This window comes from Drosophila teissieri, chromosome 3L, assembly GCF_016746235.2.
Source record: "Drosophila teissieri strain GT53w chromosome 3L, Prin_Dtei_1.1, whole genome shotgun sequence".
Lineage (NCBI taxonomy): Eukaryota > Metazoa > Arthropoda > Insecta > Diptera > Drosophilidae > Drosophila > Drosophila teissieri.
This window is the reverse complement of record NC_053031.1, coordinates 20555655-20580160: the sequence shown is the minus strand read 5'-3', so window position 1 is coordinate 20580160 and position 24506 is coordinate 20555655. Positions and strand designations below refer to the sequence as shown.

Genomic DNA, 24506 nt, shown 5'->3' with positions numbered 1-24506 from the left:
ACCAAAAAAATATAAACTGAGGAAGTAAATAACTTGATGAAGGGATCTGAAAAACAAGCATAAAATAAACAATTTATTTGATACTACATGTCAAAGCCGTTTAGCAATTTTTTTAATAATTACCTAAGGCTCAACCTATTGGCTGCTTGTAAAAATATATAATTTTTAAAGTAAGAAGCTTATTCTAATCTTGTCCACCATAATACGTGAAAATAACGATTACCAAAACGCTCGGCTCAATTCTCAATATCTGTAAGAATAACATAACTTGGTTAACTCAATGCCTACTTGGTAATTCAAAAAACAGTCCGGTGCTTAAACCAGTCTTTCCATATTAAAATTCAACTCAATTATATTCCGAAAATAAAAAATTACAGTCACCCTAATGGTTTGTAATCCTTTGGCAATCCTCTTAAAGCTATTATCCCCGCAATCAATAGACGATAACGGCGATCATCAAAATAAGTGATTTGTGACTAGCGTGTGCCGCTTTATTAAATAGTAACAACAAACAGATTGGTTAACCAGTTTTTGTAGATTTGTTTTGAGAACCTTGCACAGCGATTCTAATGCAAAACAACTTCAATACCGCTCCACATTATGCACTGGAACAATAACAATAACAATCCAGATAGCATTATCACTCAGTTAGCCTATTGTGGTGTTTTGGGGGCTCGAAACTAGAATCAAGTTCAGTGCGACTTGGCAACCGATTTTCGAACACACTCGACTGCCGTCTCATGAATATTTAGGTGAATTCTGACATGAGCCAAGCTTTTGCATAACGAATAGGTATCTGTACCTTCATGTAACCATCTTGAGGAAGTGAAATTTTGAGCGAAAGACTTGTAAAACGCCGCTCAGATATGAAGTAAACAGATTGGAGGCCCGTCCTACGTTACAATATTGCAATTCACTCTACTCGAGATTGCATTAATTAAGGAATCCACCTGTTCTAGTAAACAAATTTCTGCAGGTTGAGTTAAAATATGCGAGCAATAACCAGCTAGCTAAGATATTCCGATGTATATAGCATTCGAAATAAACAAAATACTAGTTTGGCTTATATTTAAATTAGTACAGGATTTTCACCTGATCGACCTGGGCCCTATATAAAGCGCTCGACTGGCTTAGCTCAGGTTATAGTCAATTTGAAGATCGTGTAAGATCGACGGAACGAAGATATCTATATCGCGTGCGAGGAGAGGATTTGCATAAATTGAGTCTGAGTGATAATGGTAAATGAGTTGGGACATGTGGAAATCGTTATGTAACAGCCCTTTCGTGCGAAAAGAGTGGACTTCAAAGAGCCTGGAAAACAGGATGTCATACTGATACTAATACTAATAAAAGTGGATAAACTAATAAAAATTCCTTTGACCGAAGTTATTGATTTTTAGTCATTGTAATCATTTCAAGACGATATTGTTCTAATGCCTACTATTATTTCTTTATAACTACCAACAGACCAGCTATACTGACAAAGGAACCAAAGTAAGTCCGAATATAAATGCTAATATAAGATCGTATAATTTTAACCTACTTCCTTCTACACCTTCAGCCTGAAGCCGGCAAATTTCTAAGCTTTGATCACTTGACCTTCTACGTTGGCAACGCCAAGCAGGCGGCCAGCTACTATACCACTCGTCTGGGCTTCGAACCACTTGGGTATCAGGGATTAGAGACCGGGGAGCGACGCTTCGCCAAGCATGCCGTGCGCCAGAACAAGATCGTCTTTGTGTTCGTCTCTGCCTACACGCCGGATGACGAGGAGCATGGACTCCACCTGATGCGCCACGGCGATGGTGTCAAGGATGTAGCCTTCGAAGTGGAGGATTTGAATGCCATTTTTACGCTGGCGGTGTCCCGTGGAGCCGAAGTGGTCCGCGACATTTGGGAGGAGAGCGATGATCAGGGATTTGTGAGATTCGCTACCATTAAGACGGTAAAAGGAACACAATAAATACTTCTGAAATATTTAGGGATTAATCCCAAATTCCTTTCCATAACTTGTATGTAGTACGGCGACACCACCCACACTTTTGTGGAGCGCAATGGTTACGCTGGAGACTTCCTACCTGGATTCCAGCGGGCGCCCAAGGATGTTCTTCTAAATGGATTGCCCTCCACCAAACTTAACTTCATTGATCACGTGGTGGGCAACCAACCGGATCTGCAAATGGAGAGCGTGGCCTCCTGGTACGAGAGAATCCTGCAGTTCCATCGCTTCTGGTCGGTGGACGACTCGCAAATTCACACGGAGTACTCCGCCCTGCGGTCCATCGTGATGGCAAACTACGAGGAGACGGTAAAGATGCCGATCAATGAGCCGGCCAATGGAAAAAAGAAATCGCAGATCCAGGAGTACGTAGAGTACTACGGCGGTGGTGGTGTCCAGCACATTGCACTCAACACCGATGACATTATTCAGGCGGTTAGCAACCTGAAGGCTCGGGGAACCGAGTTCCTGACCATCCCTTCCTCGTACTACGAGATCCTTCAGGAGCAGCTTTCGCATAGCCGCACCAAGATCAAGGAGGACATGGAGGTCCTGAAGAAGTTAAACATTTTGATAGACTTCGACGAGAACGGATATCTGCTGCAGATCTTCACGAAGAACTGCCAGGACAGGCCCACCCTCTTCCTTGAAGTTATCCAACGCTACAATCACAATGTAAGATTTATTGCTTAACCTACTATTGCTAAGAACAAATAATTCATAATCAAAACTTTTTTTTAGGGATTTGGCGCTGGCAACTTTAAGTCATTGTTCACGGCCATTGAAATTGAACAAGCCAAGCGAGGAAACTTGTGAATCAAATGTGATTAATTGAGATTTAACAAAATCAATAATAAATGAAATGGTCTAAACAGAATAACTATTGATAAATTGATTGCCTAAATGTCATTTGTTTAATCTCTGGTCCCAAAATCGAGTGTCTATCAAAACCTCGTTACGTGGATCGCCTTCTGCGAAGGAAACCATGTGGGGATTCCAGAATCCCGGAGGCGTTAAGCTGCGAGCTTCTTCATGACGGCACTTGGCTAAATAATCTTTGATCTTCGCGTCAGTCAGATTGGAACCCATAAAATTGATGAACTAAGTGGATAGAATTTAAAATAAATATTATATGGTTGCGGAACGTCGATAATAATGCACACACCTTTTCGCACTCGACGCATTCTATGTTGAAACGTTTCTTGACCGTCATCTCAGGTTCCTTCTTGATCAAAATCGGTCGTGGAAACTCCTCCTCCGAATCCTTGCTGTCCTCTTCTTTGATATCCATAAGATACTTTTCAATATCCTCAGGCAGTTTTGTTGATTCGTTGCCTAAATCTGTTTCTGGCTGGGATATAGGTTCAATTTTCATAGCTTTGGTAATTGGAAGGTCGCTCTCCACGTTTGGGAGATTTGGTCGGATCTGCTTCTGCTGGTCAATCATAACCTTTTCGTACTGTCTTAAAGCACTCGAGCAGGTATCGTCATCATCCTTCATGATTTCGGCCAGAACATCCATCGTGCCCAGTTTGCTTACATCCTCGGGGGTATCATTCACAAAGATTATATCCTGGGTAGCAGGAGTCAATAACACTACACTATCTGAGGTGTTGTTGATCTTTAGGCCTGGAGGCGTGTCCGGCGGGGGCATTATCTGACTCTCCGAGCTATTCATTTCAAACTCGTCCCCGTCCAACTGAAAACTTGGCTTTATGGTCTTGGCTACGCTATTGCTGGTGGTGGTAAGCGAGGCGTCTGCGTTTGTAACGCTCTCGATGTCTGTTCTGCAAACTTGGCTTTTAGTTAAAAAAAAAACGAACTTAACGTACCACAGTAGTCTTAGGAAACATTGTTCGATTATTAGACAATAAAATTGAACTATATTTCTGAGACATATTTAATTATTTTTTGTGATAATTACCTCTGCATTAAAGATCTTGGCGGCCTAGATCTTTTCAGACTGGTGCTTAAATTGGGACTTTCCTCTATGATTTCCTTTTCACTAGTGCTCGACCTATTTGCTTCAAATTTGAGGCGAGTTTGCTTCAAGTGCAAGTTGTTACTTTTGTGCGTGAGTGATAACTTTGTGAGGACTCCCTGATATTTGGGTGTCTTGCGGGTCCAACTATTCCCCCCAGCAGAAATATGGTTTGGCTGCACATTCTCTAGGTCCCGGATGTCCGGCTTCCGATTTGGCAATCTCAGTTTGCGCGGGCTTAGGACAGTGGTCTCCGTTTCGGTAATGCTCTCGTCCTCCTCCATTTCTTGCTCCTCGTCGGAGAGATCTATATTGCTGATGGCTATGTTCATGTTCAAGGAGTTTTGGCTTTGTGGCTGCGGCGAAATGTCTTCCTTAATTTTTTTGGGCGACAGCTTCCTGCGCTTCTCCGCCTGTACCAAGGAGCTCTGCCTCCCCTTCAGTAAGTCCAAGGCTTTGTGCAGCTTTTCATTGTGGATCTTTAGCTGTTCTATAGTCTTGGCGCTCTCCTCAGAGTCTCGTTGCATCACTATAAGCAATAAAACATGTAGAGTTAATAAAAAAAATTATGAATTATCTTGGCTTACTTAAGGCGTGCTCTTTGATTGTGTCCAAAGCGGCTATAAGGCACTTCACACTCCTTTCCTTGTGACCCCGACATGTTCCACACGTCATCCTTTTAAAATGTAATTAATTTTAACTAATTTATTAAAGATACTTAAGTTTTAATTGATTTCATGTAATAAAAAATTTATTTGTCTTTTGCGCGTTGACAGTGCAATGTGGCCGCATCTAAACTGAATACCGCATAGCTGAAACATAAATTTAATGTTGGTATATTTTATAAACCGGTTGGTATTTGTTAGCTGACCAACTGGGGTCCTACGCTCTCGTGTAAATTTTTATTTTTCACCCGTTAAACATTATTTTATTAAATAAATTGAGATAACTTCGCTATGGCACACCTGCGGGAAACCTCAGACAAGGCGCTGAAGCTGTTACGCACTTTACCGCGCGTTCAAATCGGCAATCTACGACCAAATCCAAACTCAAAACAAAATGTGAGTGGTTGAATAACAGCATGCAGTCAATAAACTATTAACTAATATTTTGTTTATTATTTCGGCAGGACAAGCGTGGCAGGGCACAACACGGGGGAGATAAGCACGGAGCGGGAAACAAGGGATCCGGACAGCGGCAGAACTTCATGCGATTGGGCTATGAAACGGGCAATCAGCCGTTCTACTTGAGATTCCCCTACGAGCCATACTACAAGGGACACCACTTGAAGCGCCAGTATCCGCCCATTTCGCTGCTCCAACTGCAAGTCCTCATCGACACGAACAGGATAGACATTAGCCAGCCCATCGACATTAGCACGCTGTGCAACTCTGGCCTCCTGAAGCTCAAACCCGCTGAAATGGAGTATGGGTTTCAGCTAACGGACGACGGACTGGACCATTTCCAGGCCAAGATCAACATTGAGGTGCAGCACGCCAGCGAGGCGGTCATAGCGGCCATAGAGAAGAACGGCGGTGTAATCCGTACCGCCTATTACGATCCACGCAGCCTTCACATGCTGGTCAACCCGAAGAAGTGGTTCCAAAAGGGAGTGCCCATTCCCAGCCGCATGCTGCCTCCCCAAGATGCAGTGGACTATTATACGAATCCCAAAAATCGCGGCTACCTGGCCAATCCCGAGGCGATCAGCCAGGACCGCTTGGTGCTGGCCCAGAAGTACGGCTATCAGCTGCCCAAAATTGAAGAAGATTCCGCATACGAGATGCTCACCACTGCGAAGGATCCCAGGCAAGTATTCTATGGCCTGAACCCAGGCTGGCTGATCAACATAGTGGACAAAACGATCATAAAGCGCAAGCAATAGTTAGTCGAGTTTGTTACTATGCATTTTGTTAAATAAAGAATTGGATTACAAAAAGCTTTGTTAGACTATGATACTGTAAGACATTTGATGCGTCCTTGTCTTTTTATATGAACAGTTTATATGAACACCTGCTTTGCTGACAGATCCTCCATGAACGGCTTGACCACCGCACTGGTTGCGAAGCAAAATATCAATCCGAACGTAATTGAGATGGGCAGGGCGGGAAGCGCCTTGCGCCAAATGGCCAGAAGCAGAAGAGTGAGGCAAAGTCCAATCAGGATGGCCACAAAGCAAGCGATTGTGGTCGTCCAGTCGCCGTAGCTAGAGGCCTTGCCTACTAATACTGAGTAGAAGATGAAGTCACCTAGCCCAAGCTTAATGCCACCTACATGAAATCGTTTTTCAGAATACGGTTATGGTTTACAAACTGATAAATATATAATATACATACGTTCTTCTTGCCCATCCGGATGATTCTGATCTGGAGTTGTTACTGTCCTATACTCGTTAGAGCGCTGGGCGTTCCCACTCTGAGTACTTTGAACTTCAATTTGACGACGAGCCACACGTTCGCTCAAATTAGCAGACCATTCTTGTGTGAAACCTGCGGCCTCAGCTAGAAGTAAGCAACAAATTAAGTTTTGAGGCGTAATCTTACGAAAGGCCCTCAAATAGACTACCAGCAGCGCTTTATACCATATGCCCAACATTACTAAACAAGACAATAATTACGTGAGAGCACAATAACAGACCAAACGCCAAATAAGCCATGTACACATTGGAGAAAAGTAGATAAATCATAAAAAATATAATGCATATGTACCGTTTCCGCGCAAATTGCTTTTAAAAGTCACAAGTGGCATACCTTCAGTTGCCAGTGCACTGCCGTCATCCCGCTGATTCTGTCGAGGATGGGAGTTACCTGTGCGTGAGCCACTAGCCGCCGCTGCCTCCGGTGAAGCCAGCGAGTTCTGCGTGGCTCTTGTGGTTGTGGTGGAGTTGCTGGACGACGGCGAGGAGGAAGCAGTGGCCTGCGATTGCTGGGGCGTGACAGTGTTTACAAGTGCGTAAACGACAGTGGCTGAAAAGGATATATTATTTAACTTCAAAAGTGTTTAAGCAGATTGATGATTATTACATGAGTAAATCAGAGCGGGGAAGATTTGCTCATTTCGCTCCTGGGCCGTTTCCACCAGTATGCGTAGGGGTCCTCTTGGAGAGAGGACAGCAATGAGATCTATAAATAAATAAAAATCACTTAGTAACATCACCATCCTAGCCGTAAAGCTGCATCCGGCTCACCCCAAATAGAAATGGCAGCCAATACAGCCCAGGCAGTCCACTCAGGCAGGTATTTTATGAACACCAAAGCCATCAAGGCTGCCACAAAAATAAGATATCCTTGCTGCAACCGCAGAGGGCCCTGCCAATGGATGGACATCATTCCGACCACTCCAAAGTTCCACATAATTAGCATCGCAGTAGGGTAGTCCATAGGTATGTTATAGGCGCGAAGAAGCTCTCTGAATTAGGCAAATTATTACTTGTACATCAAACGAAAGATGCTTTAGCTTACTCCAAATATAAGTACGTAAAAATGAACAATAACATAAAGGAGGATAGAATCAGCCAGCCGTGAATGATACGATAGCAACGTTTCTTGTACAAAACTATGAGCAAAAAAGTCATCACCACCACCACGCTCATCAGGATCAGGGAGTTCGCCAAGGCACTCCAGAACTTAACACTAGGCTCGGGCGATTGTTCATGGAAAGGTGTGTAGAGGCTGGGGATAAAGGAAACATTAAGCCCAGACCGATATTGCAGAAAAGTTGAATTCTTGTTAACCATACAGATAGACATCCGTGCTGTTGTAGAAGCTGATGGAGTTAATGGTGGCCACCACCACCAGCATGCAAAGGGAGACGGGCACAAATAATTTGATTACATGCTGGGCGCCGTATTTCAGGCCCTGTTCCTCCTCCAATTCATTACTACCGCCTCCACCTCCTCCTCCGGGCAGTCTAGAAGAGCGCGGTCCACTAGGTTCCCGCATCACCACATTGGGCACAGCAAGTATAGCCTGGCAGGAAAAGGGATTTGATAGTTAAATGTGTATTTGACAAAGTGGCCAGTCGGTACACGCACCGCATCCGGTTGATCCTGATTGCTGGAGCCATAACTGTTCCGTGGCTGTTGCCGCCTTGGAGGTCGTTCCAAACGCTCCGCCTCGCCGATCTGGCTGCCCACATTGGCATCGTCCTCGGAGGCGAGCCCAGAGGAGCACGAAGCCTGAAGATTGACAGCAGCCATCAGTGGTGTGCGTTCGTTCGCCTCCGTAGCGCTGGACGCCTCCCCCTGCGAAGCCGTAGTTGTGTGATGGGACTTCTTGGGAATCACCACCGATTAATATCGGGCTTGACGCTCGAAGGATCTTGACTACTCACAGGTAAGGAAACCAAAGGTAAAGGAGCTGCTAAAAACTTTCTTTTGTTTTAAAGCGACTCATAAACTAGAGATGGCAGTGCGCTTGTCCGGCACAGCTATCGATTTTCGATTTGCTTAGTAGGCTTTTATGGGAAAAGTAAAAGTATTTACGGAGGTGCATTTTAGAATTACTTGTATCAGCAGTTATACATAAATTATGTCATCTCAGAATCTCTCCCTCTGATATAAATCCCTTTCTGAATCCTTAGTCTCCTTCCATGATAAATAGAATAATATAATACGATAATTTTATGGTGAATTAATACCGAAACCAGCTTAAATATAGGAACAGCTGTTTTCCTCAAAAAGGGGCCATGAAAACGGTGCCAAACGGTCCTACTAAATATTTCATAAGTTTCGACAAGCTAAATAAATCGCTTTTATTTCCCTAATTGTACAATAATTTATATGTTTGGCATGTTGCGAGCTTTAAAAACTCACGTGGAGGCCCCCATATTAGTTGCCACCGTAAGCAAAAGCTTAGAAAGTGCATGTAAAATCAAATGATTTTTATTGAATAATAACAGCGTGCGGCATCAACAAATGCGGAAAAGCTCGAGGAGATTCGGGAACGTTTGGCAAAGGGTCCAAATTTCCAGGACTTTGTCCAGAATCCGGAAAACTCCAGAAGCGAGTGGGAGAATTACGAGGGAAAGCTTCGTCGCGAAAAGGGCGAGGAGCAGCGCCTGCGACTGCCGCCGTGGTTGAAGACCACCATTCCCGTGGGCAAGAACTACGCCAAGATCAAGGCCCAGATGCGCGAGCTCAAGCTGTCCACCGTCTGCGAGGAGGCCCGATGCCCCAACATCGGCGAGTGCTGGGGCGGCGGCGAGCATGGCACCCAGACAGCCACGATTATGGTGAGGAAACAGCAAAAGGCCCCCCATGGTGACCTTTGCTGATAACCCAACATGGTCAGATAGTCGACAGAATTTTCCACAGTTTTAAGAGTCTTTTAGCAACGATACTAGGGATAAAACTTGAAAGTGATTTTCCAATTCTTTTGAAGTCATGGGACTAAAATGCGTTTAAGGCTATGAGATGAAGAATAATGTTAAAAACACGTTTTAACAATATATTTTTGCCCAGCTTATGGGCGACACTTGCACCAGAGGCTGTCGATTCTGTTCGGTAAAAACGGCTCGCAAACCCCCACCACTGGATGTAAATGAACCCGTGAACACAGCCACGGCAATTGCTTCCTGGGGATTGGATTACATTGTTCTCACTTCAGTTGATCGCGATGGTAAGTAGTGACATTTTTTTTTAATCGGCAAAGCCTGAAATACTTTTTTTTACCAAAGATTTGCCAGACGGCGGCTCGAAGCACATTGCCGAAACCGTTCGCGAAATAAAGGCTCGGTAAGAGGATAAAATATATATAATATATTCAAATTATTCGTACTTAATCCATACTTTATGTTTAGCAACTCAAACATCTTTGTGGAGTGCCTGGTACCAGATTTCCGAGGCAATCTAGAGTGTGTCGAGACGATCGCCAACAGCGGCCTGGATGTTTATGCGCACAACATAGAGACGGTAGAGAAGCTTACACCCTATGTGAGAGATAGGCGTGCTCACTACCGCCAGACCCTGCAAGTGCTAACCGAAGCGAAGCGATTCAATCCCAATCTCATCACTAAGAGTTCCATTATGCTGGGTCTTGGTGAGACCGACGAGGAGATTGAAAGCACCTTGAAGGATCTGCGGAAGGCCGGAGTCGATTGCGTGACCTTGGGTCAGTACATGCAGCCCACAAATAAGCACCTCAAGGTCATCGAGTACGTCACGCCCGAGAAGTTCAAGCACTGGGAAGAGCGCGGTAACGAATTGGGTTTCCTGTACACAGCCAGTGGACCGCTGGTTCGCAGCTCCTACAAAGCCGGCGAGTTCTTCATTACTAGTATATTGGAGAACCGCAAGAAGAGGCAAAACGCCACTGAACTTCCCAAGGAGTAGTAAAATTGCAAAGCCTTTCTAAGCCGATGATGGATAGCTATATTCGCTACACCCGCGCATGTTGTGCAATGTATATATTAGATGACATACTGTTTCGAAATAAAATCGAATTGTTTTTAGTTTTAAATGAAGTAATTTAATCACCTTCAATTCTTGTGGTTAGCATACTTTTCAAATTATGCGCCATGTTAGTGTTCAAAAAATTACTTCTGTGCCGTTAGGAAATTGTATGTGTGCTTATTTCTTCAGAACATTTGGGCACACTACATTGAATGCACTATCTGGTCTATTATTGTTTTCTTTTTGTTGCGAGTTTGATTGGATTGGATTGGATAGAAGCCTGGTGAAAAGACAAAGACCCAGCGTTAAGATGCCTCGCCTTGTCAATGGCCGCGAAGCCGCGCCCACGTACTCGAATCTGGTGAGATGAACCCAAATGTATAGATCACGGGACTCCTTGCACCATAACAAAGAACTAGCAACGCATTTGTTGCATGTTTGTTTTGATGTTTGCGCAATAAACTTGCAGTTTTAGAGAAATCAGGAGAATGTGTGCCTATATTTTTGTACGCATCGCTTTAAGAAATTGAAGTGGATATAAGTTTGACAGTGGAAATATTAGATTCTCCGCAAAAACGCCCACTTGCACAATTTTTGCTTCGTGTGCACATATTTTTCCGTCCCACAATCTGAACACCTGTCGCTCCGCAAGCTACAATTTTCTTTTCTATCCACAGGTTGGCTTCATATTTATTTTCAATCTTATCGTGGGAACCGGAGCTCTGACGCTACCCGGAGTTTTTGCCAGGGCCGGATGGATGCTTTCCCTGATTGTTATTGTTCTGCTGGCCATCATCAGTTACATGACAGTCACTTTTATCATAGAGGCAATGGCTTGTGCCAACGCCATTAGGAATTGGCAAACTCTGCAGGCCCTCCGCCAAAGTCGAAGTTCCGCTGAGAACAGTGAAAACGATGATAATGCTGATGATGTTTCCCTGGCATCGGGTGCCGAGCAAGTTGGAGATTTCGAGCGGGTTCCTCTGACCATTCAAAACCGGGAGTTTCACTACTATCAGTTGTCCCACAAATTCGAACTTGGCGAAATGGCGACACTATTCTTTAATGAGTTCGGCCGCATAATGTTTTATCTCTGCCTGATTGTTTACCTGTACGGAGATCTGAGCATATATTCCGCCGCCGTGGCTAGAAGTCTGCGTGACGTTGTATGGTAAGTACTTGAAAGCGCACGCATATAACATTAGGATTATTCAGATAAATACTAAATTAAATTGGAAAGCGTTTGCCGAGATATGAAAACGTATAAAACAGAAAATTAAATAACCCGTCATGTTTTAGTGATCAAACAAATGAAACGGATACCAATAACTTGATGTATTGGCTAGGAGACTTTGAGAACAATACATCTCGGGCCTGCTGGAAGGAACACACAATATCTCGGTTGAACATGTACAGAGTGTTACTCATAGGATTCACATTGATCTTCGGGCCATTTGTGTACTTTAATGTACAGAAAACGAAGTATTTGCAGATGCTGACCGCTACTTTCCGGTGGATGGGTAAGTTCTAATTATGTGGAACTGATTAGATAATAAAATGTCAAATTTCAGCTTTTACCCTGATGATCTGCATATCGGTAAAACTTTTGATTTCTAGAGGTGCCAAAGGTCACCCCGAAACCTTTAATGTGTATGGAATTCCGTCGCTTTTCGGCGCCTGTGTCTACTCCTTTATGTGCCACCATTCACTGCCCAGTTTGTTGGCGCCCCTTAGGCACAAGTCCATGGTTTCCAAAATTCTATCCTTTGACTACATAATCATTTGTGCATTTTACATTCTGCTGGCCATGACAGGCATTTTTGCCTTTGAGCGAATAGAAGACCTTTACACATTAGATTTTTTGCCCTACGATGTGGCATACGTAGATTTTTGGTCAGGTCTATTAATTTGCATTGATTACTTCCTTGCACTTTTTCCCATTTTTACCCTGTCAACCAGTTTTCCCATTGTTGCCATAACGCTGAAGAACAATCTTCAATCTTTATTCCTAGACATGTCACAATATGATTCCTATAGCGTTGTCCTACGCCTATGCTTCCCTTTGCTTGCTATTATTCCGCCTTTTTGTATCACTTATTTTACTGAAAGTTTGTCCAGTTTGGTGGCATTTACGGGTACCTACGCAGGCACTGGCATCCAATACATTATCCCAGTATTCTTGGTTTACTTTGCGAGGCGCACTTGCTCAGAGCTCCTGGGAAGCGGCGTAATTAATCGGTTTCAAAGTCCTTTTAAGTCCAGTGCCTGGCTAGTTTTCGTCTCCATTTGGTCAATTTTATGCGTCTGTTTGGTATCTATACATTTGTTTAGTTAAGGTTTTTTATCTTCCAATGTGTAGATATTTTAGGGCATTGAGCTTATTACCGGTTAGTCAAGATTCATGTCAATTATTTTTAAAAAAAGATTATTAAACTGATGTAGCTGTACATAATTAATAAAGAATACATGTAAAATAAGCGAATTTTAGCAACGTAAGTCAGTATTGAAATCGGCTGTGAAACAAAAATTTTCAATATATTTGTCATATACTGTCTGGAATGTAAAATCCAGCATATTAAATGAAAGCGTAATCCAATTTTATTAATTGTAAGATTATCGAATCCTTAACTTATCAAATTATTAGTTTATGAAAAAGAAGGGGATATACATATATTAAAAGTGTTAATATAAATTGTATATTCAGTACAGAAACTTAAAATCTACATGTATTTATCTTACAAATAAATATAAAAGAATTTTGTCAGGTGTGTTTGTATTCGTTTTCGAGATCGCTCAATAAAAATATACGAATTATATTAGTTTAAGCAAAACAAAAAAAGTGTTCTAATTGTGTGCTAACTATAAAAGTATGTACATATGTATAAAAACAGAGTTTTTCAAAATCTCAAAAGTACTATTCGGTGTTTTGACGGATAAAAACGGATAATCAGTTTCAGAGTGACCGTTGTTCTGGTTTTGAACGGTGCATTATCGAGCCAATCGAAATATCTTCCACCTCTAAAGTTCCACGGCTTGTTTTTATTTTTCTATTGCATTACAATACATTCATAGAAACCTATCACTGCTTTTTAAAGTAAATTAAAGGACTCAAGGATGTCAATGACGGTGGACAGCAATAAGTCCTTGCTAAGGAAGGGCGACTTGAAGCTGGATAACTATCCGACTTGTGCTGTGGAGGCACTTACTCGACTGGGTAAAGTTGCTTATTATTTTAAACCGTGCTCATAATTTACGCCTTGATTTGCAGAAACATTGATTGCCAGCCGAAACAAGCAGAACATGGTAATGCAAATCATATCGGAGTTTATATTCCTGGAGAGAAACTCGAAGGATGGCGATGTGCGAAAGTCGCAGGCGCTGCCGATTAGCCAGATGAATCTCTTCCAGGAGTTTCAGCTCATCATTGCGCTGATTGAGTACTTTTCGCGGCCAGGAAGGGATGCCACCCGCAACGCCATATTCCTGTCGCTATTTGGAAGTCACTTGACACCGCAGCGATCCAAGTTGTTATCCCGCCTAATCAGCACAGCAGTTTCCGGGTCCGTTGCCCCGCTGCTCTCCTCTGCTGGTACATGGATGCAACAGGTTGGGTGCAAGACGCCACTCAGCCTAGAAGTGGCCCAGAATATAGTCAGCGACTTTATTTCGTACTCCCGGAAAACCCCGGAGCAACTCAAGCAGTTGCCCATGGTGGGTCCGCACTTTGCGGCGAACTTTATGGTCGCCGTGGCGGATCTATACCTCAATGAGCAGCGTTCGCAGACCCTGAATTCCCCGCCAGATGCTCTGCTGGACACCATTACCGAATGGATGACGGAGAACCCCACTTTGTGTCAGGCCTCGCAGCAGCCTTTGGTCCTGCCCGCAGGTGCCATAGCCATGCCCTTTACCACTCCCTTAGCAGGCCTGCTTCGATGGGTGGTATTGGCTCCTTTGGTCTCCAACCGTTCCGCCTATAGCAATTTGCATCTATCCCTTCTGCGTGCTCTGCAACAGCTTGTTAGCAGTGGAGAATCGACAGCACTGCCCAGCCAAGACCTTATGCAGATCGTAAAATCCCTGCAGAGCTACTGCGCACGGCTGGCGGAATCAAAAACGGATCCCAAGGTGGATGCTGCTTATCAAAAGTGCATGGAACGCTTCGCCCAAGCTGTGCAAATCGCCCTAAGCTCCAACTGCATCACAAATCAGATCCAGTTGCTTTGCCTCTTGGAATCTTTACCTCCACACAAACTGATGAAAATCGTAGTGAAAGCTCACAAAAAATAGTCGAACATCAAACACTAAAAGGACTGTCGTTTCATACGATGTTTTTGCGTGTTTGACTTCTACATTCAATTGTTTGAGTAATTAATTATTAAAATTTAGATTTTAAAAATAGATTTTAAGCGTTATAAATGAAATTGAGTCATTCACAAGTCTTTGAAACTCAAAAATTTTTGTTTTGATATAAAGTTTATAAGTCGCATCATAAGGGAGCTAGCTTCGGCGCGCTGAAGCTTATATACCATTGTAGTAATTACATTACAAAACATTAGTTTATGTGGTTGCAAATGTCTCCTTCCCTGCGTTGCAAACTTCGCACTAAAATCAATACACGCTTGCAAGGATATAAAAAACAGGGAGTATTTCGAATTGAATTTTTGAAAAAATATATCTCGCTTTTGCTTTGATGCTGCCATACTAAACAACATAATTATCTAGAGCGCATGTCCTTGTGAGTAAATTGTGAGCACTGAACAGGACACCCAGGAAAAAATCGATAATATCCTAGTTTCGAGCTTTCGTCGCAGTGCAAGCTTGTTGAATAGAATCGCAACCTACGGCAGGAATCATCGGGTAGGGAAGTTATTGGGAAATACCACCGTATACCAGACGATGCAATGAATCCCGTACCAAGCCGCGAGTTCCTGGAGGTTCATCCGCTCCACCAACATCAACCGCACTGCAAGCAGCAATGTTTTGTATTCACTGAGATAGCGGACATCGAACTGCCCGCGGAGATAACCAAGTTCGGAGGTGGAAATGAAAAGATTAGATGCTCCAACGGGGGCATCCCCACCTACAGTTCTAAGAAGGACTCCTGCAGCGAGTCCTCGGCGGAACGGCCGGAGAGGTCACGAGGACGAAAGATTTTGCTGGGCGTTGGTGTGGTACTCGTGTGCATCGCTATGGCCGGAGGCATTCCGCTGGCGCTCCAGTTGCGCTCTTCGTCACTTTTGGAAGCCCGACTCGCCTTCATCCGCCGCCTGCTGACGGAGTCTCCTCTGATCGAGGGTTCCTGGAAGCCACCGAGCACTATGAGCCTGAACAGCAGCAACCTGTTCGAGGTGCGACAGAATCACATTGGTGCCGTGCTCTGGCCCATTGCTGTACCGTGTGGAGCTCAGTACCTGGATGCAGTACAGCTCACACTGGAGGGCATTGATAGGGCCAAGCGGATTACCGCTGCCACAGACTCCATGCACATTGTAGAATCAGCGGATGAAATGGAGCAGACTCACATCCGCGGCGAGGTGGCTGTTCTTATGGGGATAAGTGGTGGCCATGCTCTGGGCACCAGCACGGCCGTCTTGCGTTCCATCTACCTGCTGGGAGCTCGATTCGTGTCGATTACGAGCCTGGAGTGCACCACTTCTTGGGCAGCGGCAGCAATCCGAAGACCCGATTATCTTGTTGAGGATAATATTACGAATTCATTTAACGAATTTGGGCAGGTGGGCACAACTTCCTTTGTCATCATATATATATATGCACATACAATTTCATTTATTCTTTTTTTAGACAATGCTTTTTGAGATGAACCGCCTGGGAATGCTGGTGGAGATTTCGATGCTCAGCGAGGCTGCCATGTTGGCCGTCTTGAAGACTGCCAAAGCTCCTGTTTTACTCACAAATGCCACACCGTTGTCCATGTGCAATAGCAGCAACATAGCTTCTATTCCAGACCACGTTCTCAGGTAAGCTATCATAAAGTCCCTACAGGACACCCCTAAGATGTATATAACCCACAGCCTATTGCCGGAAAATGGTGGCGTAATCTTACTCAACCTGGAGCGCTGTGGCGACCGGACACTGGGAGTTCGAGAGGCCATCACTGCAATCAACTATGTTCGCAAAGTGGCCGGAGTGGATCACATTGGACTTGGGGGAGCTCCGAAAAGCTATGCCCTCCTACTTGCCGAACTGGCAAGGGATAGGGTTTGGGGAAATGCTGCCATTAAGAAGCTGGTTGGAGGTAATGTGATGAGGATTCTGCGAGAGATCGAGACCCTGAAAAACCGATTGCCCTTGTATGAGGAGTGGATTCCGCACGAGTCCATCGAAAGCAATTCCTATTGCCGATATCCCGAGTCTTAAAGTCAAATTCTTTTACAGACTCAAGCGTTTGTTCTCAAATAATTACTAACATATTTAATTAAATTATTAAAGTACAAACGAATTGTTGTACATATTAATATCCGTAGATAGGTAAGTGATAACCTTTTCAAACACCTTTTCAAAATTGATTCAAAAGTTTACATTTGTACATAGTTTATATTTAATGAATATCATTCTAGGTAAATACATATCGGTGTATAATGATATTGTAATATTGTATGCCTTACAATCTACTAGACCTCCAACGACTATTTTAAACTGATGCCAGTTCTAACTCCGAGGGTTAGGGAAATCACTTCTTGCTCGGAAGAAAGCTCGTTGGACTCGCGCTTCATGATTCTCTTCGACAGGAGGTCATCCTCGTCAAATTTCAACGCGCGTTTGACCCTCGATTTCTCGACTTCATCATCGTCGAGCTCGAAGACGTTGTTATCCGTGAATGCCAAGTGATTGATTTCGTTAAAGAACAGAGTCTTCGCATTTCGAATAGTTCTATCGTAGCCAGGATCACTCAGTGGCGGCAGATACGTGGCTGGAATTCGGCTTGTGCCCCTGTACCCAGAATCAGGGCAACGTGGATCGATGGACCCTGGGTAGCAGTATACCGGCGTGGTTCCGGCAATCGGAGGTCTGGAAGTTATTCCTGGCAGGCACTCAGGATCTGAAGATCCTGGATAACACCTTGGTCTAGGTGTCGTTGGCAGTTTCTGGGGACAGCGACTATCCGTGGAGCCGGGGTAACAGTTGGGCTTGGATGTTGTTAAAGGAGCTCTTGTCGAAGGAGGAGCATATGTGGCAGGTTGACATTTAGGATCGCTGGAACCGGGATAGCATCTGCTAGCAGCTGTGGGTGGAAGATAAGTGGCGGGCTGGCAAGAGGGATCATTTGAGCCCGGATAGCAGCGGGGACTGGGTGTAGTGATAGGCGGCTTAGTTATTGGAGGCGTGTTTGTAGCTGGTTGACAATATGGATCATTAGAGCCCGGATAACATCTTGGCCTAACCGTCGGAATCGATGTCCTTGCCGTTGTCGGTGGGAGGTAAGTAGCGGGTTGACATTCGGGGTCCTTCGAGCCGGGGTAACACCTAGGCCTCTGTGTAGTTACTGGCGTCTGTGGACAGCGTGTATCCTTCGAGCCCGGATAACAATTTGGAATGGGTGTGGTTACTGGAATTCTTGTAGTCGGAGGAGAATAAGTTGACGGTAGACACTCGGGATCATTAGACCCGGAATAACATTTTGGCTTCAAAGTTGTTGCAGGGGGTATTGTTGCTGTTTGGCAGTCAGGATTAGGAGAGCCTGGGTAACACGTCGTTGTCGTAATTGGCGTCCTGAAGGTTGTAGGCTGAGTTGGTTGCGGACACCTAGGGTCTGTTGATCCCGTGTAACAATATGGCTTAGGTGCTTTTGTAGCTGAAGGTGGCAAGTACGTCGCAGGCTGGCATCTTGGATCTTCTGAGCCATCTGAACATCCTGCTTTCCTTGTGGTTGGCACTTTAGGACATCTGGGATCGGGCGAACCAGGGTAACAATTCAGACACTCCGGATCTAATGATCCAGGGAAGCATTTGGGCTGCGAAGTAGTGGGTAGCTTCTGTGGACAACGACTATCCGTGGAACCAGGATAACAATTTGGTTTTGGGGTTGTGAAAGGCGTTCTTGTTGTTGGTGTTTGGCAATACGGATCGCTTGATCCGGGATAACACCCAGGCTGGGTTGTAGGAATTGTTTGCCTTGGTGTGGTTGGCGGAAGATACGTGGTAGGCTGACAGTCGGGATCTGAAGACCCTGGGTAACATTTAGGTTCTGGCGTCGTTTGAGGCTTCTGTGGGCACCGACTATCTATTGATCCCGGATAACAATTTGGTTTCGCCGTAGTTACAGGCGTTCGAGTTGTCGGTGGCAAGTACGTTGTTGGCTGGCAGCTTGGATCACTGGAGCCCGGATAGCACCTAGGTCTAGTTGGAGGAATCGTTGTGCGCGAGGTTGTAGGCGGAAGGTAAGTTGCGGGCTGGCATTCAGGATCCGGTGAGCCGGGATAACATCTAGATTTTTGGGTTGTTGCGGGTTCTTGCGGACAGCGTTTATCTGTGGAGCCTGGATAGCAGTTTGGTTTGGATGTTGTCACAGGCGTCCTTGTAGTTGGAGGTCGGTAAATTGCTGAACATTCAGGGTCCTTTGACCCAGGATAACATCTGGGTTTCAAGGTAGTTATTTGTGATCTAGATGTCGGTGGGGAATATGTGGCTGGTTGACAATCGCTTTCAGTACTTCCAGGATAGCACCTAGGTCTAGATGTAGTTAATGGTGTCCTTATTGTGGTAGGTTGAGTTGGTTGCGGACAACTGGGATCTGTAGATCCTGGATAACATCTCGGTTTGGGTGCAATAGTAGGTGGCCGACGGGACGAAGGAGGTAAGTAGGTGGCGGGTTGACATTTTGGATCATCCGAACCATCAAAGCATCCAGCTTTCTTTGTGGTTGGAATTTTTGGGCATCTTGGATCAGGCGAACCGGGATAGCAATTGAGGCACTCGGGATCTGATGAGCCAGGATAGCACTTGGGTTGCGGAGGGCAACGACTATCGGTAGAGCCTGGATAACAGTTAGGATTGGGTGTAGTTATAGGCGTTCTTGTTGTGGGGGGTGAATACGTTGTCGGTTGGCATTCAGGGTCATTGGATCCCGGATAACACCTTGCCTTCGGGGTGGGAATGGTAGTTCGTCTGGTCGTAGGTGGAAGATACGTTGCTGGTTGACATTCAGGATCCGGTGAGCCCGGATAACATCTGGGCTTCGATGTAGTTATAGGAGGTCTTGAAGTCGGTGGAGAATACGTTTTTGGTTGACAGCTGGAGTCAGTTGATCCAGGATAACACCTTGGCTTGGTTGGTGGGATGGTTGGTGATGCAGTTGTCGGGGGAAGATACGTGGCTGGTTGACACTCAGGATCTGTAGATCCGACATAACATCTTGGTCTTTTAGTGGTTGGCGGTTTCTGGCGGCAACGAATATCTGTTGATCCCAAATCACAAACAGGCTTCGAAGTGGTTATCGGTGCTTTAGTTGTTTGACGAGGCTGGCACTCTGGATCATTGGATCCTGGATAACATCTTGGCCTAACCGTAGTGATCGTCGTTGGCGGCAGGTAAGTGGCCGGCTGACACTGTGGGTCAGTTGAGCCTGGATAACATCTAGGCTTTAATGTAGTCACTGGTATCTGCGTGCATCGTCTGTCTGTCGAGCCTGGATAACAGTTTGGCATTGATGTAGTCACTGGCTTTGCGGAGGTTGGGGGAGAAAAAGTAGCTGGTTGGCACTCGGGAGCACTGGATCCCGGATAACATCTAGGTTTCGGCGTAGTTATAGGTATTCGAGTTGTAATTGGTGTAGTTGGTTGTGGACAACTGGGATCTGTAGATTCTGGGTAGCATCTGGGCTTGGGTGCAATTGTGGGAGGACGACGAGATGATGGTGGCAAATACGTGGCTGGCTGACACCTTGGATCTTCTGAACCGTCAAAGCATCCTGATTTCTTTGTGGTAGGAACTCTGGGGCATCTCGGGTCAGGGGAGCCAGGATAGCAATTCAAGCATTCCGGATCTAAAGAACCAGAATAGCACCTTGGTTGTTGAGTAGTAGGTGTTTTCTGGGGACAGCGACTATCGGTGGAGCCTGGATAACAATTTGGCTTTGATGTAGTTGCAGGTTTTCTTGTTGTGTGCGGTGTGTATGTAGCTGGCTGACAATCGAGTTCGGTTGAGCCCGGATAACACCGCGGTCTAGTCGTAGGAGTTGAGGTTGGAGGAAGGTACGTGGCGGGTTGACATTCTGGGTTTGGTGAGCCGGGGTAACACCTAGGCTTTGGTTTTGTTACGGGTTCTTTTGGACAGCGTCGGTCTGTTGAGCCCGGATGGCAATTTGGCTTTGATGTAGTTACGGGTACTCTGGTTGTGGGAACAGTTGAAACTGTGGTTCTAACAGAAGTTGGCGGAAGGTAAGTTGAAGGCTGACATTCGGGATCTACAGATCCTGAATAGCATCTGGGCTTAGAGGTAGTAATTGGTGGCCTAGTTGCAGGTTGGCATCCAGGTTCCTGTGAGCCTGGATAACAGCGCGGCTTAGCTGTTGCCAAAGGAAGACTAGTTGTCACAGGTACTCTTGTTATCGGCGGCGTGTAAGTAGCTGGCTGACATTCGAGGTCAAGAGATCCTGGGTAACACCGTGGTCTAGCTGTGGAAGTGGGAGCCCTTGTTGTTGATCGCGTAACTTGAGGGCATCCTGGATCTTTTGAGCCTGAGTAGCACCTTGGTTTAGGTGCAATTGTAGAAGTCTGCTTTGTTGATGGCGGTAAGTAAGTGGCAGGTTGACACCTGGGATCATCCGAACCATCAAAGCATCCTGCCTTTTTCGTGGTTGGGACCTTAGGGCATCTAGGATCGGGTGAACCAGGGTAACAATTAAGACACTCCAGATCTGTTGAACCCGTATAGCACTTTGGTAGCGTTGTAGTAGGTGGTTTTCTTGTTGTTGGTGGCTGGCAATATGGATCACTTGAACCAGGATAACACCTCGGCTTGGTAGTAGCAATCGTTTTTCTTGTTGTAGATGGTGGAAGGTAAGTTGCAGGTTGACAGCCGGGATCAGAGGATCCCGGGAAACACCTAGGCTGTTGCGTAGTCCGCGGTGTCGGAGGTTGGCAACTAGGATCACTGGAACCCGGGTAACACCTTGGCCTCGACGTTGTAATTGTCGTCCGAACCGTAGTTGGTGGGACATAAGTAGCAGGCTGACATTCGGGGTCCGTTGAGCCAGGATAACATCTCGGCTTTGATGTCGTCACGAGGTCTTGTGGGCAGCGTCTGTCTGTCGAGCCCGGATAACAATTTGGCTTGGAGGTTGTTACAGACCTCCTAGTCGTAGCTGGTTGACATTCCGGATCATTGGAGCCTGGGAAACACCTAGGCTTAGTAGTAGTAATAGGTGTCCGGGTCGTGGTTGCTTGAGTTTGTTGCGGACAACTGGGATCCGTTGATCCAGGATAACACCGTGGACGGGGTGCAATTGTCGGTGGTCGACGAGACGAAGGTGGTAAGTATGTGGCGGGTTGACATCTGGGGTCATCTGAACCATCATAGCATCCTGCTTTCTTTGTGGTTGGCACTTTGGGACATCTTGGATCGGGAGAACCCGGATAGCAATTGAGGCAATCTGGATCGGATGAGCCGGGATAGCATTTCGGCTGTGAAGAAGTGGGCGGCTTTTGAGTTACACGCGTTGGGGGTTGACAGGAAGGATCTGGTGATCCAGGATAACACCTTGGTCTTGGAGTTTGTGGGCAGCGATTATCCGTTGAGCCTGGATAACAATTTGGCTTTGATGTTGTTAGTGGAACTCTGGTTGTTGGTATTGTAGTTCTTCTTGTCGTTGGTGGAAGATAAGTGGCAGGCTGACACTCAGGGTCAGTGGATCCTTGATAACATTTTGGCTGCGATGTGGTAATCGTTGGCCTTGTTCTGGGTTGACAGACTGGATCTGTAGATCCCGGGTAACAACGTGGTCTCTTTGTAGTAATGGGAGGTTTTCTGGTTGTTGGCGGAACATAAGTTGCAGGCTGGCATTCGGGGTCATCGGAGCCTGGATAGCATCTCGGCTTTATTGTTGTAATAGGTGCCCTTGTTGCCGGTTGACAATTAGGATCAGTTGATCCTGGATAGCAACGCGGTATGGTAGAGGATCTTCTTGTGGTTGGTGGAAGATAAGTAGCTGGTTGACATTCCGGATCCCTTGAACCGGGAAAACACCTTGGCTTTATTGTTGCCGGCGACGCACCGCGACAGCGAGGATCAGTTGAGCCCAAAGAACAAACGGGTCGGGATGTAGTCTGCGTAGTCTCCGTACAGCTTGGATCGTTAGATCCAGGATAGCATCGTGGTCTTGGCGTAAATGTTGAGGCTATTGGTATTCTAATCGTTGTGGGTGGTAGGGAAGTGGGCTTTGGGCAGCCTGGCTCTCTGGAGCCAGGATAGCAACGAGGCTTCGGTGAAATTAGGTGATCCTGTAGACACAGAGGATCAGTTGATCCTTCAGGACATGGCAACGACCTCAGACTACCGCAGGTGTAGTCCCTTTTACACGCTCCATTGCAGAGTTCAATGTCACACTTTAGATACACCTGAGATCGGTCGGGGAACCTGAATGCCTTAAGTGTATTATAGTAGGTGGATGTAAGACTGGAGCCTGGGTCAAACTTTCGCCACTCCCCAAATATTTTCTCCTTTATCGAGCAACCTCTTTTGTCCGACAGCTGCAACCTCTTCGTTGTTCGGGCCTCAAAGTCCATGTCATCGGAGGCATAACATTGTAGTATGTTTATATCCCATGCCTGTTCCGAGTGCTTAACGTTGATGGTGAACGTAATGTCAGTTCCCAGGGTGAGAGTTCCCTGAATGGGTTTAATATTGGGAGGAGTTCCCGTTCCGATTTCCATCCAGCACTCCACAGGCCCACTTGGAGTATCCACCGATATAACTTCGAGCATGTCCACCACAAATGGCTTGAAATAAACAGTTTTCTCGCGTTCATCACCCCGACTGCACGATATTTTCCGTGCTATATCGAAGCTATTTTGTATGTCTCTGTCATCCTGGATGATCAGGATGTTCTCGATAGAGGCGCAAACGGAGCATGAGGGCTTGCTGCCACATCCATCGTATGGCACTGTGAAAGTGAAAATTCGTCCCGATCGATCGCCCTTCACGTAGCTAAAAAAAAATTTGAATTAAAGAGGGATACCCAGCTATCCATAGTATATACCCACTTGCACTTGGGGTCGTTGAAATAACCCTGGCTGTAGATGACTCCATCGAAGTCCTCGGAAAACTCAACTTCGACCATCATACCATTACCTTGGTCGCATTTCACATCGATCTTCTCGATGTGCTTGGCCGACAAAGAAGTGTCGCGAGTTAATCTGGGCGAGGAGTCGTCAAACTCAAGTTCGCCTAAAACGTCATTGAGCGCCTCATCATCACTCAGATCAGTGCCCCAAGTGGTGACCTTGACAGTTAAACGAAATAATAATCATCAATTTAATGATTTCTAGATGGATATCGGTGTACGTACCAAGAGCAAGGCCCACAAGAAAATGTGGCCGATGTTGACCATCGTAAGTGTAAGTCTCAAGCTTTATTCTGAAAAACAGTCAATTAAAGTATATAAATATATGATTATGGTGCATACTAAAATCAGTTTATAATCTTCCAAATTCAACAGTTTTATTTATTGTTTTAGAAAATTAGGCCGATTTTAACCATCGTAAGTTTAAGTCTCAAGCTTTATTCTGAAAAACAGTCAATTAAAGTATATAAATATATGATTATAGTGGATACTAGAATCATTTTATGATCTTCCGAATTCAACAGTTTTATTTATTGCCCATCTGGTGGTTAGGCAAACAAAAAAAATTTAATATGTTATTTTTGTCTCCGCATTCAATACAGTAAAAACAAGATAATATTTCTGTTTACAGTTTTGTAAATTATGTTTATGGCCAGCCCGGTACTTCGGCGGTAGTTTTTATCGCCTGAATAACCTTCCACCTTTGGGTGACTCATATAATCACGATCTGCAATAAGGGCGCCCGCGATGGGTTCAAAAAGATGAAATATATCAAAGCGTGAAGGTGACGAAAAATTAATTCACCGAAACTCCAGACATTTATTTGCATATG

General features: G+C 45.2%; 9 protein-coding genes across 13 annotated transcripts; 6 read left to right on the top strand and 3 right to left on the bottom strand.

Annotated features, from left to right (window-relative positions):
• Positions 1-1130: 1130 nt before the first annotated feature.
• Positions 1131-2876, top strand: LOC122616051 (4-hydroxyphenylpyruvate dioxygenase). The gene is made up of 5 exons (XM_043791306.1): positions 1131-1238; positions 1468-1494; positions 1562-1945; positions 2021-2674; positions 2741-2876. The coding sequence occupies exons 1-5, from the start codon at positions 1236-1238 to the stop codon at positions 2813-2815; spliced, it is 1143 nt and encodes a 380-aa protein (XP_043647241.1). The 5' UTR covers positions 1131-1235; the 3' UTR covers positions 2816-2876.
• Positions 2668-4767, bottom strand: LOC122616050. Of its 3 annotated transcripts, none has more exons than XM_043791302.1 (4): positions 4568-4767; positions 3924-4509; positions 3165-3798; positions 2668-3100 (listed from the first exon to the last, which is right to left on the bottom strand). In XM_043791302.1, the coding sequence occupies exons 1-4, from the start codon at positions 4653-4655 to the stop codon at positions 2906-2908; spliced, it is 1503 nt and encodes a 500-aa protein (XP_043647237.1). In that variant the 5' UTR covers positions 4656-4767; the 3' UTR covers positions 2668-2905. The 3 variants fall into 3 exon arrangements, with proteins under 3 accessions (XP_043647237.1, XP_043647238.1, XP_043647240.1); XM_043791303.1 differs by having other exon boundaries at positions 3165-3786; XM_043791305.1 differs by lacking the exon at positions 2668-3100 and having other exon boundaries at positions 3601-3793.
• Positions 4768-4843: 76 nt separating this feature from the next.
• On the top strand, positions 4844-5880 carry LOC122618615 (39S ribosomal protein L15, mitochondrial). Its single transcript, XM_043795186.1, has 2 exons — positions 4844-5041; positions 5110-5880. The coding sequence occupies exons 1-2, from the start codon at positions 4937-4939 to the stop codon at positions 5863-5865; spliced, it is 861 nt and encodes a 286-aa protein (XP_043651121.1). The 5' UTR covers positions 4844-4936; the 3' UTR covers positions 5866-5880.
• LOC122618612 (presenilin homolog) lies at positions 5870-8469 on the bottom strand. Of its 3 annotated transcripts, none has more exons than XM_043795182.1 (9): positions 8313-8469; positions 8014-8253; positions 7719-7948; positions 7442-7651; positions 7168-7388; positions 7004-7102; positions 6689-6946; positions 6317-6481; positions 5870-6250 (listed from the first exon to the last, which is right to left on the bottom strand). In XM_043795182.1, the coding sequence occupies exons 2-9, from the start codon at positions 8176-8178 to the stop codon at positions 5982-5984; spliced, it is 1617 nt and encodes a 538-aa protein (XP_043651117.1). In that variant the 5' UTR covers positions 8179-8253; positions 8313-8469; the 3' UTR covers positions 5870-5981. The 3 variants fall into 3 exon arrangements, with proteins under 3 accessions (XP_043651117.1, XP_043651119.1, XP_043651118.1); XM_043795184.1 differs by having other exon boundaries at positions 6731-6946; positions 8313-8468; XM_043795183.1 differs by having other exon boundaries at positions 8014-8250; positions 8313-8450.
• A 190-nt stretch (positions 8470-8659) lies between these two features.
• LOC122618614 (lipoyl synthase 1, mitochondrial) lies at positions 8660-10438 on the top strand. The gene is made up of 5 exons (XM_043795185.1): positions 8660-8820; positions 8880-9212; positions 9442-9598; positions 9657-9714; positions 9780-10438. Exons 1-5 carry the CDS (start codon positions 8761-8763, stop codon positions 10309-10311), a joined length of 1140 nt encoding a protein of 379 aa, XP_043651120.1. The 5' UTR covers positions 8660-8760; the 3' UTR covers positions 10312-10438.
• A 138-nt stretch (positions 10439-10576) lies between these two features.
• Positions 10577-13035, top strand: LOC122616934 (transmembrane protein 104 homolog). Its single transcript, XM_043792525.1, has 4 exons — positions 10577-10732; positions 11049-11542; positions 11671-11891; positions 11943-13035. The coding sequence occupies exons 1-4, from the start codon at positions 10682-10684 to the stop codon at positions 12704-12706; spliced, it is 1530 nt and encodes a 509-aa protein (XP_043648460.1). The 5' UTR covers positions 10577-10681; the 3' UTR covers positions 12707-13035.
• Positions 13036-13363: 328 nt separating this feature from the next.
• LOC122617219 (uncharacterized protein C7orf26 homolog) lies at positions 13364-14822 on the top strand. The gene is made up of 2 exons (XM_043792969.1): positions 13364-13585; positions 13640-14822. The coding sequence occupies exons 1-2, from the start codon at positions 13486-13488 to the stop codon at positions 14659-14661; spliced, it is 1122 nt and encodes a 373-aa protein (XP_043648904.1). The 5' UTR covers positions 13364-13485; the 3' UTR covers positions 14662-14822.
• Positions 14823-15191: 369 nt separating this feature from the next.
• LOC122617526 (dipeptidase 3) lies at positions 15192-16772 on the top strand. The gene is made up of 3 exons (XM_043793421.1): positions 15192-16109; positions 16177-16352; positions 16407-16772. The coding sequence occupies exons 1-3, from the start codon at positions 15276-15278 to the stop codon at positions 16750-16752; spliced, it is 1356 nt and encodes a 451-aa protein (XP_043649356.1). The 5' UTR covers positions 15192-15275; the 3' UTR covers positions 16753-16772.
• A 229-nt stretch (positions 16773-17001) lies between these two features.
• Positions 17002-23941, bottom strand: LOC122617562 (mucin-2). The gene is made up of 4 exons (XM_043793469.1): positions 23900-23941; positions 23595-23833; positions 20578-23538; positions 17002-20496 (listed from the first exon to the last, which is right to left on the bottom strand). The coding sequence occupies exons 1-4, from the start codon at positions 23939-23941 to the stop codon at positions 17022-17024; spliced, it is 6717 nt and encodes a 2238-aa protein (XP_043649404.1). The 3' UTR covers positions 17002-17021.
• Positions 23942-24506: the final 565 nt, after the last annotated feature.

Bases quoted from the DNA above. Each gene is read 5' to 3' on its own strand.
- LOC122616051 (XM_043791306.1), top strand. The intron at 1,495-1,561 runs GTAAGTCCGAAT...CTACACCTTCAG, and splicing joins ATACTGACAAAGGAACCAAA to CCTGAAGCCGGCAAATTTCT. The intron at 1,946-2,020 runs GTAAAAGGAACA...ACTTGTATGTAG, and splicing joins GATTCGCTACCATTAAGACG to TACGGCGACACCACCCACAC.
- LOC122616050 (XM_043791302.1), bottom strand. From the start codon at position 4,655: ATGACGTGTGGAACATGTCGGGGTCACAAGGAAAGGAGTGTGAAGTGC. The intron at 4,510-4,567 runs GTAAGCCAAGAT...TATTGCTTATAG, and splicing joins AATCAAAGAGCACGCCTTAA to TGATGCAACGAGACTCTGAG. The intron at 3,799-3,923 runs GTAATTATCACA...TTTAACTAAAAG, and splicing joins CCAAGATCTTTAATGCAGAG to CCAAGTTTGCAGAACAGACA.
- LOC122618615 (XM_043795186.1), top strand. From the start codon at position 4,937: ATGGCACACCTGCGGGAAACCTCAGACAAGGCGCTGAAGCTGTTACGC. The intron at 5,042-5,109 runs GTGAGTGGTTGA...TTATTTCGGCAG, and splicing joins ATCCAAACTCAAAACAAAAT to GACAAGCGTGGCAGGGCACA.
- LOC122618612 (XM_043795182.1), bottom strand. From the start codon at position 8,178: ATGGCTGCTGTCAATCTTCAGGCTTCGTGCTCCTCTGGGCTCGCCTCC. The intron at 7,949-8,013 runs GTGCGTGTACCG...TTTTCCTGCCAG, and splicing joins ATCAGGATCAACCGGATGCG to GCTATACTTGCTGTGCCCAA. The intron at 6,947-7,003 runs GTAATAATCATC...TATCCTTTTCAG, and splicing joins CCCCGCTCTGATTTACTCAT to CCACTGTCGTTTACGCACTT.
- LOC122618614 (XM_043795185.1), top strand. From the start codon at position 8,761: ATGTTTGGCATGTTGCGAGCTTTAAAAACTCACGTGGAGGCCCCCATA. The intron at 9,213-9,441 runs GTGAGGAAACAG...ATTTTTGCCCAG, and splicing joins CCCAGACAGCCACGATTATG to CTTATGGGCGACACTTGCAC. The intron at 9,599-9,656 runs GTAAGTAGTGAC...TTTTTACCAAAG, and splicing joins CACTTCAGTTGATCGCGATG to ATTTGCCAGACGGCGGCTCG.
- LOC122616934 (XM_043792525.1), top strand. From the start codon at position 10,682: ATGCCTCGCCTTGTCAATGGCCGCGAAGCCGCGCCCACGTACTCGAAT. The intron at 10,733-11,048 runs GTGAGATGAACC...TTCTATCCACAG, and splicing joins CGCCCACGTACTCGAATCTG to GTTGGCTTCATATTTATTTT. The intron at 11,892-11,942 runs GTAAGTTCTAAT...GTCAAATTTCAG, and splicing joins CGCTACTTTCCGGTGGATGG to CTTTTACCCTGATGATCTGC.
- LOC122617219 (XM_043792969.1), top strand. From the start codon at position 13,486: ATGTCAATGACGGTGGACAGCAATAAGTCCTTGCTAAGGAAGGGCGAC. The intron at 13,586-13,639 runs GTAAAGTTGCTT...CTTGATTTGCAG, and splicing joins GGAGGCACTTACTCGACTGG to AAACATTGATTGCCAGCCGA.
- LOC122617526 (XM_043793421.1), top strand. From the start codon at position 15,276: ATGAATCCCGTACCAAGCCGCGAGTTCCTGGAGGTTCATCCGCTCCAC. The intron at 16,110-16,176 runs GTGGGCACAACT...TTCTTTTTTTAG, and splicing joins CATTTAACGAATTTGGGCAG to ACAATGCTTTTTGAGATGAA. The intron at 16,353-16,406 runs GTAAGCTATCAT...TATAACCCACAG, and splicing joins ATTCCAGACCACGTTCTCAG to CCTATTGCCGGAAAATGGTG.
- LOC122617562 (XM_043793469.1), bottom strand. From the start codon at position 23,941: ATGGTCAACATCGGCCACATTTTCTTGTGGGCCTTGCTCTTG. The intron at 23,834-23,899 runs GTACGTACACCG...TTAACTGTCAAG, and splicing joins TCTTGTGGGCCTTGCTCTTG to GTCACCACTTGGGGCACTGA. The intron at 23,539-23,594 runs GTGGGTATATAC...ATTTTTTTTTAG, and splicing joins TTCAACGACCCCAAGTGCAA to CTACGTGAAGGGCGATCGAT.